This window comes from Python bivittatus, unplaced genomic scaffold, assembly GCF_059951505.1.
Source record: "Python bivittatus isolate LINGU-HERP-01145 unplaced genomic scaffold, Pbiv_v1 ctg000200_np1212, whole genome shotgun sequence".
Taxonomy (NCBI): domain Eukaryota; kingdom Metazoa; phylum Chordata; class Lepidosauria; order Squamata; family Pythonidae; genus Python; species Python bivittatus.
The window spans coordinates 19,318,692-19,338,312 of record NW_028277040.1 but is presented as its reverse complement, the minus strand read 5'-3'; the positions used below and the strand labels follow the sequence as shown (position 1 = coordinate 19,338,312).

Sequence of the window (19,621 nt, the reverse complement as noted above, 5' to 3'; positions counted from 1 at the left end):
TTCTATGTTGGTGAGTACTAGCAATTTGCTTTCAAATAAGTGTAGCAGCCCCACTAATGCCTTATAAAATTAGATTAGAAGAGAGTGACTTCATTGTTTAACTGCCTTTTTAAACATAAAATGTAACACTGAGAAACAATCTGCACATTCAGGGAAAAAAGCTGTCCTACCTCAGTACAGATATTACAAAATTGGAGGCCATTAATATTTAGTGCTTTTTTTTAAAGTAGCAAAACATAACATGGAGAAACAAAATTATATTCTATAAATGCTAGTTTTCCATCGGTAGAATTACCTGTATAAATTAGGTATAGTACCCATTTTTTTAAAAAAGCAAAATAGCCATGTATAACATAGCTATTTCTTAATTAGATTTATATCCTACTTTTCATTCAGGAACTCAAGGCAACATATAGAATGCTCCTTTTTCCTGTTCTTCCCCAAAACAACCCTGTGAGGTAGAGTCCGGCTGAGAATGACTGCTTAAAGTCCCCCGGCTCCTGTAGCTGAGGGTGGACCAGAACCTGGTCTCACTGTTCTTAGTCGTCTTCATCACTAGGCTACACTGGCTCTCATATATAGAATATGTCTGCCATTGCTGTGAATGTTAGAATAAATAATTAAAATGATAGATAGTATTTATTTAACTTCTCGCATTGTATACCCTATGCCCTAGCTGGTATTTAAGGACTGTTGTTGAGGACTGCAGCTCTTTCAGAATTTCATTTGTCAAAATTAGAAAATGCCAATACCTACTCAAAATAGAGAGTGAGGTCTGTTGCCAGTATTGACTTCTTCAGAAGCTGCATAAGATCACTGTAATCCTTGGAGGACAAATTAGCAAAGATGTTGTGACCCTATAATGAAAGAGATAGCAAAGCTAAATAGCTCAGAATCAATAGAAGGTTTTTCCAATAAGTCAGCATTGTATGTCATCTTTGCAACAAATCTTTGTAAATTCATACTGAAATCATAACAAAAATATTTCAATCAGCTGCTATAATTAAGATGTAATGCTGGATTTTTCTGCTGGACTGAAATTTGGGCTTGTAAATAAAAATATTGTACATATAATTTTTTTTGCATATAAATCGATGAACAACCTTTGGAAATATCTTTGGGGAACTTTAGCTTTCTCTTTAAAGCTAAAGTTTTATGTTGGTTGTTTTTGATTTTTATTTGTATGGTGTTTTTATCTGTTGTTAGCTGCCGAGAATTGCTATGGTGAGATGGGTGGCCATATAAATCTAAACAAACAAACAACAAATTTATCTGCACAGGGAGATAAAGTACAGATTGCTGTTAGGCTGTCCACCCAATGTAAACATATATATATGCTCACAAATCCCAATTTCAGTAAAATTGTTTTGATGTTTTGTTTTGATGTAAATATGCCAAGGATGCTATAACATTTTTGAGGCTGAGTCCACTTTAGATGTTCTCCTGGAACATTTGCAGTCTAAAATTTGTGGAGGAATGAAATTATACTGGGCACACTTGCCCTGCATCCAAACTTTCCTGAGTTGAGCAGGAGTGATTAAGTGATTGTCCTGTTTGCGGTTACTTGAATGCAAAAAAAACTTTCTGCACAATCAGGGACCTCATTCACATTAATGCAAGTATAACTCTCATTCAGGCATCCATGCTCAATTCAATGGGGTTCTGGACTGTGGGAGTCAAGCAGCTATGTACTGAGATAGTTTGCCCCCTTTACTGGATATAATTACAGCTATATCAGAACAATACTTTCTGGTGAAGTATCCCAGGCTATTGTGTCAGATACTCTAATACGGAAAGTGATTTACTCATGAATATAATCTTCAGCTTGCATTCTCTTGAAAAAGAATGTAAAACAAGAGTGGGCAGGATCTACTTATTTTTCACTAGAGCCCGGAAGGCCACTAAATCATTTTAGTTCAAAATTATAAGGACTGGACATATAATTGAGGAACAACATGCCTTTGCACACTTATTATGGTCATGAAACTGTTTCCTGTAGAAGAATTCAAATTTACAATTCTTTCACATATAAATCAATTCCTGTCTCTGCAAGTTTTACTGATTTCAGCAGCCTAATTCAGGGGGGTACATTTGCTGATATACTGTAAATCAACAACATATCTACATGAAGAATCTTATTTAATAAAATCAATGATTTGCACCCACTCAAAAGCCATGGCAACCTTTGACATAAAGCATAAAAAAACCTTGAAATCAAGGCACGTATTGCCTTCCCCCAGCTATCCTAAGGGAATCACCTATTTGTATAGAAAGAACAACAAATTTCATTGACAGTATTACTCTTTTTTTTATATACTGTATATATATTTTTGGACCCATATGTATTGTTCTCTACGTTGTGGGACAAATTACAGACAATGGCAAATTATCTAGGCTCCATCCAACAATATGCTAACTGAGTCCTACTAATGTGGTAGGACTTTCTCTTTTCCGTCCTCCAATCTCCCTGTAACTTCCAGTATTATAATAAACTCCCCCGCCCCCGTCATCTCTCTCTGCCCAGAGAAATCCACCTCATTCTGGAAAAGGAATCTATGCTAATGCAAATATTTTCTTATAGTAGTTACATAACTATGAGTTATATCAAAATCTTAATTCAAGAAGCAGAAATTCTTCATCCAGAATACATTAAACATGCTAATACTGAATTCTATATATGCATTCAAGTTACAATACAGCTTTATTGGAGGAAAACTTCCAGCCTCATAAATGCAAAACTTTAAGCTTCTGAACCAATGCCTTTTCTTTTTTCAACTCCAGCAGCCCAACCCATGAACTTCTTTTCAAATGAAAGATGAATGATGTAGAAGAATTTAATTTCAGACCTGATAGTTACTGTAATTAGGGCAGAGGCAATGCCAGTGCACATTCGAGGGAAATAAATTTATTTATATATATATTTCCCCAGAATAGAAAATATATTTCCAAAAACATTACACCTCTAATAGCAAAGGGAAGAAAATCAAAACCATTTTAACCATATCCCAAATGGTCTTGCTTCTTTGAAGTACAGTATTTTGCTTTGGGAGTGAATATTACGTAAGTCACATCACAAAACTCAGTGACATATATGGAATTCAGGCTATTTTCTATGTGCTGGCTGGCAGAGAAAATAACTTACTAGATATACTATAATAAAGTTGCTTTAGATAGTTATTTTTACAAAAGAAGAAGAGACTGGGTAATCCACTGTGTTTGTACCTCACTCTGAAGAATCATTACAGCATGGTTGAAATGGTGGTGCTCCAGAGTAGCAGAAGTTCCATAGAGTTGAGCTAAAGCAGACCCAATCCTGAAAAAATGCAACATATGGCATTGGTTCTTTTGGCATATGTTTCTGAGACTGTCAAATGATGAGAGAAATGCTATCCAAATCTTTCTGTTTTGTAGCCCATTCACTTTTCCAAACTCACTATCTTCCAACTATACCACCATTCCAGAATGAGAAAGGAGCAGGCTAAGGGAAGAGTTTTAACAGGGACATGCATTCAGATCACAGATCCATCCCACATACAAACACAAGATGAGAGGTGATTCTGGATTATCTTTTCTACTACAGCATATTCATGACCTGATCTCTTTCAGTCACGGGGATGCAGGTAATAGTTTCTCCTGTGCTGAGCTCTGAAGTGAACTGGCAAAGTGCTATGTTTCTTTTATTTCTATTCGGAGGAGAAAGGCCCCAAAACAGAGCTGTGAACGGTTTCTGCCACGGTTCAAATTTAGGTATGGGTAATTCCATTTGTTGTGAAAGAGTCTGCACACTTACCATATGAGGAAGGAGAGACCTTACAGAAAGATATCTTTTGATATATATCTTTTGGTGGTAGAGCTGCCAGTAACTATATAATGAATAGTAACTCATAGCCTGATTTGTAACCTCATGTTTTATGTTTTGCATTTCTGAAGGATAAATCTCTTTTTCAATATTCTTTAATCTTTGTGAAAACCAGGTTAATATTGTTTGCCAAGTAATCCCTACATGTATGACAAACCTTAGGCAAGGCAAAACAACTATTGTTAATAGCTTACAGTTCTGGTAAATCAACAACTAAGCAGAAAGCACACAACAGCTGAGAAAGAGTGGATTGTTTTCAAAATATGGACATTTTATTATATAATCTATAATTTATTAAGAAAGCAGAATGGAAGTTATAGGAGGAAAATATCGTCTAGTCAAATGTTCAAGGTAAGTCACTTCTGGATATGCAAGCTTCATTTTAAAAAATGGGACATAACCTTGACTAAATATGTATATATGTGCTGTTAATTGTTCAGCTCAAGTTTTATGTGCTTTCAAAACAAATTCCTATTTAATACCTGCATAGCTGTGTAACTTAGAATCTACAGAAACATATATTGTAGTACAACATTTAAAATGCTAAATTTAATTCTTAAAGGAAAGTATGAATTATAATCACAAAACTGGTAACTGTTAGAAGGTGGAACACATCAGGATTAGACTGTCACAAGAGATTAACACATATCACTATTTCACTACCAGAAAGCACCCTAAAGTGACAGATGAGGCTTGGTATTATGGGGGGGGGGGGGAATGTGCATGCATATGTACATGTAGTCAAAGAAATTAGTTTACGAGATTCTGCCTGGAATGAAAAGAAGTCTCCTAGGAGATTATATTGCAAAGCTACACCACACTGATATTTAATCATCATGGGGCAGCTGTAATGGGAGAAAGAGGAGAAAATTACTAAGAACATTGTCCCCCAGAGGAAACAGCAGTGAAGTGGATTAACATGCTGTGATGCTGTTTTCAATCACACTCCTCTTAATCTTTCATTGTGCTGAACCCCTCCCCACCCCAGTTAGGAAGGAAAGGGGATAGGCAAGGCTTAAGTTTACAGTCTGCCCAACCTGTGTGACTACAAATCACAACATCTGTCAGGAGAATAACAGCTGTTACCATCATACTTAACACTCTGTGTCACGGTGTGCCTATAATCTTTCAGTTACTTCTTTAACATTACAAGAAGACCTGCACAAACTCACGGAACAGCAAACAAGTGGCAGGTATAGACTGGTGGTTTACCGATAAATACTGCTTCTTGTAGAAAAAATAATTAAACAAGTTAAACCATAATTTTAGATGGTTTTTAAATGGTCTGAGTTTTGATTAATATGTAAGTTATTTCATCAGCTACGACAGTTTTAAAAGCATGTTTAAATCTTGTAAAGTCCCAAATCTCATATAATTTTGGTGTGCACCTGACTTCTCAGGTTTGAATCTAAAGTCTTGCTGTACATGGACACTTTGGCCTTCTTGCTAACATCTAAAGTGTTAGATTTTGCTGTTCCCGCAAGAGTTCACCCATTTTTAAATTTTATTTATTGTTCAAGATTGTACAAAAGCGTCCACTCCCTGAAAAACACCTGCTTTACTTACATACTTGGTACAAGTTCAAACAGGAACAAAGAGACTTCTCAGTGGGCACCCACTGTTCAGCCCTATAAAAACTTGCATTTTACTACTGAGTTAATGCAGCAGCTTGCCAGGGCTGGCTCAGCTAGAATTCCTCCATCTTCTACTCACTGCCAGAACTGATCTTGAGTAAGCCTAGCCCACTTCATACATTTGGCATTACAGAGAAGTAATCGAGTGGAATATTATTCCTTCAGGATAGGCATGGACAAGAAAATCTATTTGTATGTAATCTATTTTACATTCAACCATCAAAAGCTTGTTTCTTCCAATTTCCACAAAATCTGTATTTTGTATATCATTCTTGTTAATATACAGCTATAAACATTTTTTCCTAATACATGCATTATGCATGCTATTTTTTTAGCCTACAACACATTTGATAATTTCAGAACTCTATGCAAGTGAAATGATAATTATGTTCTGATCCAGTAGTTATGCCAGTTCAGTTAAAATTGCAGGCCAAACACACATTCCTCAAGACAGGTTTGTGTATTAGCATTATATTGTACTCCCTCTCTTTTTAATTAACCACTGAAAGTATTAATGGTCCTCAAAAGCCCTAGGCTTTGCACTGCCTTGTAACAGTTCCATTTAATCAGATTTAGTCACTGCAGAAAAACACAGTAACAGTCCCACACAATAGAAACAGATAAAAAAAGGACAATATATCCTCCGATGAAGTCTTGGGCTTCAGAGTTATCCATCTTTTTTGCTTCCTCTTGCATCGGAGTACTTTTTATCAAATGGCCTCTTTCAAATCCCCTTACTATCCTATAAGGGTTTCCTAAGGGCGCAACACAGAATTCTACTTTGGCCTCTGCCATATAGAGTTGCTATAGGTTATGCAGGAAAGAAAATCCTCTACCATTAGCACTCACTCCATACAAAATGGAAAGAAAAAAACAATGGGAGGGGCAGCAACACGATGCTTTGCGTTCTGATTTGCGTTTGCAGCATTTTTAGAAGTTAATACAGCTTGCTGTTGCAAAAAAAAAAAAAAAAGCAGTGGCAACACAGCTGTGGCTGGGTCTAGGACCACAATGCATCACGTTGAGAAAGGGCAAGTTTTCATTCACAGCAAAGCTTTGCGGAGAGCACAGAACATTTCTTTTAGGTTAAAAGGGTCCAGCTGCCAGGAAAACAGCTGACCTCCTTTGCAGTGGTCAGAGTCTATCATGGTGAGCTGCCAGATGCAGGCGCAAACCCACGTGTTCTGCCACCTAAGTCAATCCATCACCTAAAGCTTTAGTTTGCCCAATGGCAGAGCCATCCCTGTTGCTATTCCAGCATTACAGACAGCAACCACCTTTGCTCTACTAAAGCTGATCTACAGAAAGGTAAAGGCATGAGTATAATCCCTCGTTTCCACCAAAAATTTCTGAATAAAGCTGCAGTTAAACAAATGCCTCCATGCTACACTGGATATTAAAATGCCTCCCAAAATGAAGATATGATCAGGTTCCCCCATTTCCCACCAAGTAATAAGGATTTTTTAAAAAAATTTGTATTCGGTGTGGGTGGTACAGTGATAATATGGAATTGTATTAAAGATTCATTTTTCCTTAATGCCTTGAATTGTGCTAAGAGTGCAGACCTAATTAGTTTTTCTGAAATCTATTGCCTAGCAACTGGGTGGGCCAAGAAAGTGTGTGTGTGTGTTTTAATCAGAGCTTTCTGTATCAAATATACCCTGCATGCCATAATGCAACTCCTGATACTGAGTTCTTAATACACAGAATTATATTAGCAGAAATAACTCTAATTGGAAACAGAATTTATCATTTGGAGTACTGTACATGATTTTCTAGGCATACCACGTCTATACTGTGAAACTCCGGAGGATTACTACGTGTCTGCAAAATTATAGAGGAAATAACCCTAAATAAGGTCTGCCTCCAATTCTGTCTTTTTGATGTCTTAATTGCCTGAATGGAATCAATTACTATGCAATGAATATGTGACCCCGTTTGACCCAAAATAATAAGCAATATCCATATCAGGAAACCCAACACATTGTGTTGGCACAATGTTCCACCAGGAATAAAATAACTTAAGCAGTAGCAGAATACTTCAGTTTATTACTGATGTGTAAACAAAAGAGATAAAGTTAGAATCTCCTACGAAGGAAAATCAGCCTCCCAGAAGCAAATGCAGATGTCCTTTTACACAGTACATTTTACAATGTACGCTCATCTATTTATGTGTTTTATGTTTACACAAATCAAACTATTTCATTTTTCCTTCCCAACTGGCAAAGAATATTACCTGCCCAAAGCCTAATCCAGAAGCAGAAATATCCTTTATCTCAGATGGGTCTCCCACAACAGTAAAGTTGAAATATATTCTGTGTATATTCTGAAACTGCCAAGGAAGATGATGATACTATCTGACCTCAATAACTATCCTGCGCTCTCATTGTCAAGGCTTTGGTCCATTAGCACAAAATTCCCATAGCATCAAGTTCTTTGGTTAATGGGACAAGCTAATCCAGAAAAATGGAGAGAAAATGGTCATCTGATAGATGATGATATTGTGAAGGAACTGTCAGTGTTTAAATCTGAGTAGAGTCAAGGCACACAATTACTTTATGTATAAGCTCTTACTTTCATGTAGGCAATAACAACTGTAACTAGTCCCCTGCAATGTCCATCTTGTTGTATTACAAGCCAATTGTCCTACAAGAAGCCCTCCTAGAAGCTACACTATAACCACTAGACTTTCTAATCTGAGGATCAAGTGGGTAGTTGGGAGAGGTTGCCTATTATGAAGCTGAACAGTGTGTGAGTGATGATAATCCAACTCCTGAACCAGTTAGAGGGGATCATGTTGTAAAAACCCAGGAACTGTTGCAAAAAGTTGTCAGTGTCATCCACAAACCATGAATTAGCTATTTTCCTGCATTCTGTGGGACTCTGGCTCTTAACGATACAAAACACCATTTGTGTAAACGCTTTCTTCTGTTTTGGGTTCAAATGCTTGCATTTCCTTAATGCTAGCTGAAAATTTATGGAACAAAGGGCCACATTTTTTATGCTTTCTGTTTTGCCATAAGCAGTTATGTCAATAAAGGCATAACTTCAACCAAAGGCACACTCCAATTCTGCCTAGTACTAATGTTATGCTAGATGGATATTCACGTGTGGCAGGCTGAGTCATGATACAAAAATGATTTAAAGGGAAATTAAGTTTTCCTTTTAAGAAATACAGAGAAAGAAATATAATTTTATTACATATACCTTGAAACCAATGCTTTCTCTTACTTCTAAAATATTAATTTTCAAAACAAACGAACAAATAAGACTAGAAAAACATACTTGGCTTGAAAGGCGTTGTTGGTTCCTCTGTGATCAAGGTCATGGCATAAACATCCAACGATCAAAGCTAGAATTTCTATTTCTGTAAGAATCTCCTGAAATCCTGCTGTCTGAAAATAGAAGAAAAATATTGGCAATGTCAATGAATGCAATAATTTTTAAGCTGTTGTTAGAAATCAGATAAATGGATGTTGGAGGAAGGACCAAGACCTACTAGCAGTTAAGCTTGATCCATGGAAGTCAGGTTAAGGTAGTGGTTAAGGTGTGGGATGAGAACTGAGATCACCTTAAGCCACAGAAGCTCACTGGACGACTTGGGTTATTATCTCTCAGCCAAACCTACCTCATAGAGTTGCTGTTGGGGGGGGGGGGGAATGGGAGGTGGGAATGCTGTGCATCCCCTAAACTCCTAAAAGAAAAGCAGGATATAAATGTTTAAAAAGCTAAAGAGTTGTTCATATTTCTAATGCCCTCCATATGTAGTGAAGCAATGACCTCTAGCTTTAATTTTATCAGCTAGGACTAGCTCATATAAACAAAAAATTCAGAAGTGCACTGTTGCATCGCCAAATGGTAATGTTATAAATGCCTTAGTTCTATTGATACCTGGCGATTTTGATGATGGTTTAACAAGGAAGCTAGTTGGCCAAGCTGGGTATAACTAATTCATTTCACTTCAGGAAATCATTGAACAGGATGCTTTTCAACTGGTGGGGTGTCCAATAAAAACAACAATAAAAGGGATTCTGATCACAGAACATCATCTAAACCATCCTTCTCTATGCAGATGCACTTCAGATATGTATGAATAAATTCCTAGCCAGAGTTCAGCTGAGATGGGGGTATGTCAGAGAGGAACTTTTTTATATAGTAGAAGCTTTAGCTTGCCTTGTAAGATAATTGTTCTCAGTTTTCCATACTTTCTTACTTATTTAACACACTATTTCTTTTCAATAGTACTGAATAATGGCACTATGCCACATCGGAAAATTTTTGGGGGTTTCCAGAAAAATAGAGGTTACAATGTTAGAGGCTTGAGTATTGGAGGCTAAAAGGAGAAACCTACCAGCTCAAAGCCCCCTAGACAGGAAATTTACTGGATGACTTAACCTACCAAAACTTTAAAGCTAACCAAAGGAACTTATGTGCCATCCTTTTCTCTTTGATGAAAAATATGTCTAAATGTAGTAAGAAAATCAAAAGAGCCATGCTTGATCAGATCAAAAACCCATATAGTCCATTCTGTTTCCACATTGGCCAGTCAGGTATCCATGGGAGTCAGCAAGCAGGACATGAGTGCAACAGCTTTCTTCCACTCATGCTCCCATAGAACAACTTGAGAAACATGAATACGGAGAGGCATGGACTGGGTTTACACTATGCATTATTCCATTAAACCAGGGGTCCTCAAACTTTAATTTAAACAGGGGGCCAGTTCACGGTCCCTCAGAATGTTGGGGGACCGGACTATAGTTTGAGGAGAGGAGGAGAGCCGCCGGACCTGGCATACCTGTCATGTAGAACAGTCTGGCTCTGTGATCTCCCTCCTCGTGCATTGCCTGCAGCTCCCAACACAGCCCCGACACTTCCGCTTCTGACAGACAGCAGCGGCGGCCAATCAGGTGGGCGGGGTGGATAAATGACCCTGGTGGGCCGTATCCACACCACGGGCCATATTTTGAGAACCCCTGCATTAAACGAACTGCTTGGTTTTGGCTTAAAGCACTGCATGAATTAAATTACTATGGTTCTTAAATCATGGCTTACACCTTAGCATATTGAGCAATTTTACATCAGATACAAGAGGTAATATCTAGCTATCAAAACTAGTAACCACGGACAGTCTCATTTCATGAATCAATCTAATCTCCTTTTAGAGAAATCCAAATTGATGGGTATCATTCCATTTTATGATAATGAATTCCACAGGTTGGTTATGTTCAGTGTAAAGAAATACTTTCTCTTGTATGTCTTAGATTTCCCATCATTTAATTCCACTGAGTGCTTCCAATTTTAGGATTGTAAGAGGGAGGAAAAAACGTTAGTACCCATTTTCTTCATATAATTCATATATATAATGATCTATCTATCTATCTATCTATCTATCTATCTATCTATCTATCTATCTATCTATCTATCTATCTATCTTTCTATCTATCCATCCATCAATCAATCAATCAATCAATCAATCAATCAATCAATCAATCACACAAAAAAGCCTCAAAAAACATTTCCCATAGGGGAATTCCTGCAGGTCTGCAGTATCCACAGGGTGCAAATGATAAAAACATGACACCATCATGACCCATGTTCTTCCCCTTTTGGACATGTGTTGTGACATCATATACAAACAATGGAGAGCTTGCATAGTTATGTTGCAATCAATACTTTTATCTTTTTGATGAAAGCAATTGATCCTGTGGATGCCTCTGCTCCAGGTACTTGATCATCTAACTTGTCCTTTTCTGCATCTTTTCAAGATTATGATATCCTGAAAATTGCAACCATACACACTGTTTTGAGGAGGCCGCATCTCAGCATTGTACAAAGGTATTATGCTATTGACAATTTGATTCCTCTCCTAGTGATTCACCAATATGAAATTTTCTTTTTTTCATAGCACCTGAACACTGGGTCAATGTTAAATGAATAAGCGTTGTTGACTTAACTTACTGAGGTGCACAACAGCTTAGGAAAGGTTGCCACAATGCAAGACATCATAACTATATAAAGAAACATGTTCAAACCCAATACCACCCTTCTCGCTGTCATATGATTTGTATGCAATAAATCTTGTAATGACGTAGGCTAATATCACTTATAAATGATAATTCCAGAAGTATTTCTTGTATGTTCTAGATTTCCTGTCATTTAACTCCACTGAGTGCTTCCAGTTTTAGGATTGTAAGAGGGAGGAAAAAACGTTAGTACCCATTTTCTTCATATCATTCATATATGTAATGATTTATCCATATATATAATGATTATCACACAAAAAAGCCTCAAAAACATTTCCTATAGGCAAATTCTGCAGGTCTGCAGGATCCACAGAGAGTAGGGTGAATGCAGTATGAGCACAGAAAGATATCTGGTTTGTAAAATAAGAGACTAAAAAAAGAATTATGCTCCCCTTACTTTCAAAATCTAAGCCTGGAAAGGATTATGCACAGCATAGTGTAATAGTTGAAGAGAATTTATTTTTGCTGGAGAATAAATTATCACAACTCACTAGAGTCAGAGTCTAAACATAATTATAAAGGTCATTCTTTATGTGAGGAAATGAATTATATTCTACCTGGCCTGGTCTGCTTTTATGTGTTTTGTTATTAGAACTCTAAATTTAATTATTTCTTCTATATATCAGTTGTGAAAATGAAGAAAAAAAGTTGAAAAGATTATCTGAAGAAATATAGTTGATAAAAGAGTGGATCTAATCCTGAGGTCGATCCTACAATCAAATTTCCGTACTCACTAGAGTAGTCTCATTATAATCAATGAGAGCAGTCATGTGAGTTAAAATGATCGATGTGTAAGTCTACTAGGTCTATAGCTCTCAAAGGCCAAGCCATACAGGGTAACAGTATAAATCATTAAACATATAAAAAACTGCAGTGCTAGGAAGTTATTTTAAAAATTTAAAGCTGCATTAATGGCACGACCTACAGATGGGGTTAAAATATTAATAAAAAAAGAAATGAAGCTTAGGCTAAGTATGTTTTTGAAAATCACATGCACTTCTTCACAGATTACAAAACAACATAGTGGTCTTTTTTAAGTGCCAGAAAAGTGTGATTAATGACAATAATTCTACTGAAAATAGGTTGTAAAGATATTCTAGACTGGACCCACAGATCTTTTTAACTCAGACCAACATAAACCACCACAGCAGCATATTACTGTCAGAAGCAAGAGCTGAGCTACACATACCTCTTTTTCCCATTATAATATGATCTGGTTACATAAATATAGACACCTATTGATGAAAGGTATACGGCACTCACAAGAACAGGACTATAATCAAGTGAAGGCCCTTTAATTGCAAACAATTAGAACCTTATTTAACAGTAACATTATACCAGTAGATGGTATGGAATGTAAGTTGTTTCTCATTAAAGATATACATCAACAACATTTTGGCTTTTTTACAAAATGATGGTTTCTGGGGCTACCAGTCTGTCTCTTTTCTTATATTTTACAACTGGTTATATCCTTTAGTTTATTTGCCCACCTTTAATTCTGTTCAACTAAATTGCCTCTCTCCCTTCTTACTCCCTTTCTCCTTGTTCCTCAAGCAGGGTTTTTGAACTGAAAAAGTTTAAAAACTCTTGCCTTAAGAAAGTGGCCAGGTAACTCTTCACTTACTTTAGCAGAATGTGAGTAATCCACCATTTCATCACCAGGCCCACAAGGTTGCCTCCTTTATATCTGACTTTTAAAATTAATTATAACCATTTTAATGAAAAAAAAAGTAGTTAACATGCTACAAATCAAAATGCTAGCTTCACCATCCTGTCCTTTTATGAGAATGCTTATGGGCCCTACATGGGCTACATAAACCATACAAAAAATTAAAACCGGATGGAAATATATGCAACTACCAGAAGTGGGGGAAAAAAAGATAAAGTTGCTGGGAAATAATAGAGAAGTTAGAGTGGGTGTGAACATATTCCTACAGGGCTATATTTATTAAATACTTCTTCCTGGGTTGTTTGCCAGCTCACAGGATGGGAGGAATGTGAATGCAAAAACCTCACCATATTCTGGTTCATGGTCAAGAACAAAGATGGCAGGGTGAAGAGCAGTTGGATTGATCTTTTTACCTATCAAAAGATGTACTAAATCTTTATAGAGCCAGGTGGATTGTTCTGGCTCATTTTCTGATTGATTGATTGATAGCCCTCCTTTCTGCCAAGATGATGACTTTCCAATCAACCTGTAATAACATATATAACTTTCCAATTCAACCTGTAATTCCCTTAGCAGACATGGTTCTGCAATGACCTAGGTGCTCAGCCTTGAAATTGGGCTTCCACGAATCTCAGTGCTGTACATAAATGTTTTATTATTATATTTCTTTTCTTACTTACATTTGCATGCTATGTTCTCTGTGTGGCTTTAAATACAAATCTAACTACATTTGTTTTTTTTAAATTTCTAACACATCTCCATCTCGAGGATTAAAGATGGTTTGCTATATTTAAAACAATATGGTCATTAAAAACTAACCTTGACCCTATTCACCAAAAGTCTGCCATATTTAAAGCTTACACAATGGGGTGCAAGATCCTCAGACAATCTTTCTTGCTGCATTGTACAAAGTATAATGATGCATCCACAAATTCCTTTAAGGGTGTAAGTAACTAACTTTAAACATTATTTAAAATGCACAATAAATCGCATGAAATTCCAATCCATTGTGTATATGCACATACACAAACATACAACAATAACTGATTATTCTAAAAGAAAATAGAATAATTCTAATCCTCAATCTAATGTCACATAACAACTGCCAGCCATCAACATTTCCTTCTTGCATTGTTGAATATCTGTGTATAGCTCTTAATGTTAGGAAGTTATACTGAAATCATCTGTAATTTGTGTAATCATGGTATAAAAAATATTTTCCTGCAGATTTGAATGATTCTCAGTATTATTTCCTACCAATGCAATACTTGTATATGTATAATTGAAACTACCAATATCAACTATAACTTTTTCTAAGCATGAGGACAGGATTAGAGAATATGTACAATGCTTAATCTGAAAAACAGCAAGTTTTCTAAAAGTATCCAATCCCAATATATATTATTTATGAACCTTCTGTTTTGCTGAAGCTAATCACCACTAACATCACAAATGTCATTTTTAAATATGCAATAACCATATTTAAAACAGGATATAAAAAATCAGAGGGAATGGGTGTGTTTACTATCACAGAGATGCTAACTGCTATGCTGTAGCCCAATCTCAAAGTTAGCATTTTTATAACAACTAAGATGATCACATGCTTCCATATTTCCTCCTTCAACCTCCTCTCTTACAAATAAGTTATGAAAAATTATTTCATTCCATGATGAGTTACAGAATGCTTAGGAAGAAAATGGATCTAGATGAAATGATACAAATGTACATATATTTCACAGTATCTATAATTCATCTATAATTCATCTTCATTTAGAATTTAGTAACATCATTACTGGTGTGATTTTGCACCTAGAACAATTTTATGATCATTTATAAGTACCAGTTATGAAAAAAGAAACCTTTGTAGAATAATATACAGTAATACTTTCTACAGATCAGTACAACTTACATTTATTTTTTGATCTGTTGATTTTAGTCATAGTTTTAAACATATTGCTATTGTCAGAAATATGAATGCTGTTTTTTCTACGTAATATTAAATGTGGGCTCTTTTAAGAGCAGTCAGTCAATTTCTACTCTTTTTCAGGCTCTGAAATGATAACGATTGCACATATTGGAGATATAGCAGGTTTTGCCCTCACTTATGAGGATTCACTAGAACTCCAGGTGTCCGGCTGAAGGTTCTCTAAATAAGCACACCAAGGTCATAACACATTCTGAAAGCAAAATACTGTTATGTGATGAAGACACCCCAAGCCAACAAGATCCAGTCACTTGAAATGAACGAATTTATCAATATTATAGGCAGGGTCAGGGTTTTCCAATTGTTATGGATTTGTGTCATACTGCATGTGACATATGAGAGAATACTGGGATCTCCTGACCTTTTACTGAAAAGAAAGCCAGAAAAGAGCTCCAATTTTTATCAGAGCAAACCAGAGGAGAGGGAATTAGTATCTCTCTGAACCATTTTCTCCATCAAAATTCCCCTTACTTTCAAAACTGCTACAAAACTCACTGGGTAAGCTACCTGTGTAATGGATGCTAACAGATTAAAAGGTCTTAATAGTAATAATCAAAAGTATTGTGTAGCATTTCTGTAATTCTTGAATAACATACTTTTTAAATGGAAATAGATTAAATGGAAGGGACACTGGAAAAATACATGAGGCTTCTAAACAGAAAAACATTGTCATTCGCAATCTTCATGAAATTCTGTGAACAAGACAGAGTTCTACATGAGAAATACTGTGCCTGAAATAACTCAATCCCTATTATTTTTTTCCCAGGGAGGATTGTCACAGTAGAATTAGAGGTAGAAAATTAGGTGAGGAGACTTAAAAGGTCATCCTCTGCACTATGCCTTTACATGCTTCCAAAATGATGCAAACTTTATCTAACTAGATATCAGATTTATGTCCCACCTTCTATTCAAAATGCATAACACCCCTTTCTCCTATTTTCCCTCACAGCAACATTCCTGAGAGGTAGGTTGGGTTGAGAAAGAGTGACTGCTCCAAAATCACCCAGTGGGATTCCATGGCTGAGGGGGTCCTAGAACCTGGGTCTCCCAGCTCCTAGTCCAACATCTTAACCACTATGCTATATAAAACTTCCCTCTGCTATCATCAAAGCAGCTACAGCTTTTTTCCCAGTTTTTCCCATAAGCTCCTCTACAAAGATGCCACTACGCTAATAGTCACTTAAAGAGCTGACTCCTTAAGGTGATGGCATCTTCTTTTTCAGGCTTGTGCAGAAGGCTGGAAAAAGTCATGACAGCATTATTTAATCAAAGAAAGATAGTGGGCTCACACTCACATGGGCATCTGCATGGGGAGTGTGTGTGGTTGGGGGGGTGGCAGGGGAATTACAACACATGTGCTATAATAACACAACTTACATACATGCATCAGATATCATGATGCAAGTGTATAATTGCATCCTTTGCACAGTGATGTCATGACACAGGCACCATTTTGACATCATGATGGCTTGTTACATATTGTAACAAACTTGTTACTTTATTGTTACATTGTTACAAACACATATGCAATGTACTGCTTCCAAGTTGGCACAGCCTAACCCCAATACTATTTCCCCATACACTCCGACAGATGTGTACATTTAAACTAACAGATGGGGAAATGTTATCATGAATATTTCTTGTTTAATCTATTTAGGACCTTAACCATCTCTAATCTTGGTTCAAGCCATTAGAAAAGAGGCCTGTCAATAAACCAAGTTTAATGGCTATTTATTTGTAATAACTATTTTTTATAAACAAATTGAGAAGAAGGATGAGCAGGCTTAATGGGCTAGAAATTTTAAAAAATGAATCAGCCATCAGCCAAGTTATGTTAATAATTCTTTCTCTTTAAAAAAAAATCCAGATCTGTCCGCCCTACAGATATTTGTCTTGGTTGGTTACTGGCTGCTTAGCTTTTGGGGCTTTGGTTTTCAGCTGTCTTCTTTTATTTCTCTTGATATATTTTGTTTTCTTTTAATTTTTATCTGTGAGCTGGCCAGAGTTACTATTGGGCTGCCTCAAAATTGAAATAATCAATCAATCAATCAATCAATCAATTTATCTATCTATCTACCTAGGTAGGGCTCTGTTGAAAGGTGATGACATATATCACATTGGAAGCTGTAAAAGATAATGTATTTGTATTACTATGAGAGAAGTTAACCATACTACAGTTTCCTGAGTAGATATAGCTACTGGGTGTACCAAAGCTTGAGTTGTAGGTATCTCTTTGCTACCATCTAGCGGTCATCTGCATTTTTATAGCCCACATTTGACCAAGGTTCAGTTCCTGAGCCCATGTACTTGGTTGACTGATGATTGAGTCTCTGCTGATAGTGAGCTAGGAGTTTCTTAGCCCCAAAGGCCTACATGACCAAAAGATAAATGTTCTGTATTAATCTTAAGGGTATAATTCAGAAACTTTAACTAGGGAGACAATAATAGATCATCCCTTTTTCAGCAAGACCTGTCTTCCTGCTGAGTAAGGTTCAAATTACAAGTTACTGTACTCATACTTTTTTAAAAAATAAGACTTGATTTGGTGAATTATTTTTGAAAGAAGAACCACTTGACAAACTCATATTCCAGAATGTATCCCTAATCCTCTTGATTATGGGCTTACATTTCCCACCAAAACTCATAGTTACTGGCTGATTTTTTCCTTTTGAAGTTACTGTTCACTGCAGATGTGACTTCTGTGGCCAAAAGACAGCATATGGAGGCTACTTGAAATAGAAGAACAATGAATAAAGAATAATGTTTTGGATTGTAAAGAGGTTAAGATAAGGTTTCATATAACTGTTTCACTTTAACCCAGCCACATTAAACACAAGGATTTTAAAGATTCTGAATAAAGGAAGGTATGATTAAGTTTTGATGGGGAAACTTGAACAAATGAAATTATATATTATTTATTTGCAGCAGAAGAGCATATGCAAACAGTTTGTGCATTTCCATTATAAACTGAATTTATAGAGAGCATTTCCACACAATCACCATGTTCAGTTCCTAAACCCCCAGAAATACTTTCAAGTCACCATGGGAATATTCTCATTTATCATATTCACACAGCTGAGAGTTGATCAGCACTTCCTTCAGCTGATCAACAGGGGAGCACAGAAATCAGTATCCAGTTTATAACGCATCTCATTCTCATTCTCGTCTCATTGCTTTTCTTGACATTTAAAAAAACAACAATGGCTAGCTGCTGTGAGCAGGGCTTGAAAATATTCTGGTACCTGAACCTCAGCACGGAGGAGGAGGAGGAGGCCGAATGGAATGGGGAAACTGCCTGTCCTAAAGCCCCAGCACTGTCAATTCTAAAATGCCCTTTTTTCTTTTTTTTGCCATTACTCCTGAGCCAAGCAAGATGTAAATCACTGAGATGCTCAGGTAGGAAGTGGCATGAAAAGATGGGCATGGTGCTGATCTGGGAATGAAGCCCAAGCCCCTTGTGTAAATGCCTCTAGTCATCCCAGACTTGCACGGCAGTATTTGTTTTGTAATTAAGGATCAAGTTGATGCTGATATTGACATTTTTGATATTTTGATATTTTCTCCTTTCTGTCTGAATGACAAAGATATCATAGATACATCTGGAGGAGAAGCGTGAGTACAGAAGGCAAGAGAAGCTGGTGAAACTTTCCATAGTCAATCATAAATATACTATGTTGCTGATGGTAGATGTAAAATTGTTCTGAAATCTGAAACAATTAAGAGTAAGGACATTACAGTGAGGCCTAAAGCAAGACAGGAAACCAGACAGAAGATACCAGGGGCATAATTGAGGCTAGCTGATGCATTTCAGTATATTTCATTGAAAGTTTTTTTTTTCAATCAGGGCATGCAATTCTTTCTTGTACTTATCAGTGGGGACCAGAGGATAGTACTTACAGTGTACATAATGTAATCTTGGAGAGGAGTTTTTTAGCTACTTGGTCCGATCATTATGACACAATTGTTCCTTGGTTATATTATGGTGTGACTGCTGGGACCATATGTCAAAGGATGCTGACAGTGCTACATGTCCCAGTTGAAATTCTGAACAAATAAAAGGGTGAATAAAAGAAAAAAATAAATAAAATAAAATCTGAGTTCTCTAAAGGATAATATTCTTATTTATTGCAGTACTATAACATCTGAAATGCCCTGCTCTCAGGTGGACCCCATGTTATACTTTGTTGCTCGGTGATTTGCCCAATTAAATTAAAAATATCAAAGCATCTAGAGGCTGCATTCAGTAACAAGCATAAGGCAAAATTCTATAAGCTGATACCAGGGACAGAGGCAATAGGGAAACAGACTGCTGTGAAGACATTCTCAATAATGGAATCCCAAAATTTCTGCCACTAGGAGATCAACTATTGTAATGAAGCTGACATAAAAGTTTGGCAGTATAAGAAGTGGGAAAATTAGTGTGGGAAATGATCAACTTCCACCGTATTTGAA

General features: G+C 36.5%; 1 protein-coding gene across 1 annotated transcript in view; it reads right to left on the bottom strand.

Moving 5' to 3' along the window:
- PDE11A (phosphodiesterase 11A) overlaps positions 1 to 19,621 on the bottom strand; it is a 174,766-nt gene that overhangs the window by 26,410 nt on the left and 128,735 nt on the right. The window contains exons 13-15 of the mRNA XM_088135821.1: positions 8,779 to 8,888; positions 3,223 to 3,313; positions 757 to 857 (exon numbers count right to left, since the gene is read on the bottom strand). Coding sequence (XP_087991947.1) covers positions 757 to 857; positions 3,223 to 3,313; positions 8,779 to 8,888 — 302 coding nt within the window. The remainder of the gene's footprint in view (positions 1 to 756; positions 858 to 3,222; positions 3,314 to 8,778; positions 8,889 to 19,621) is intronic.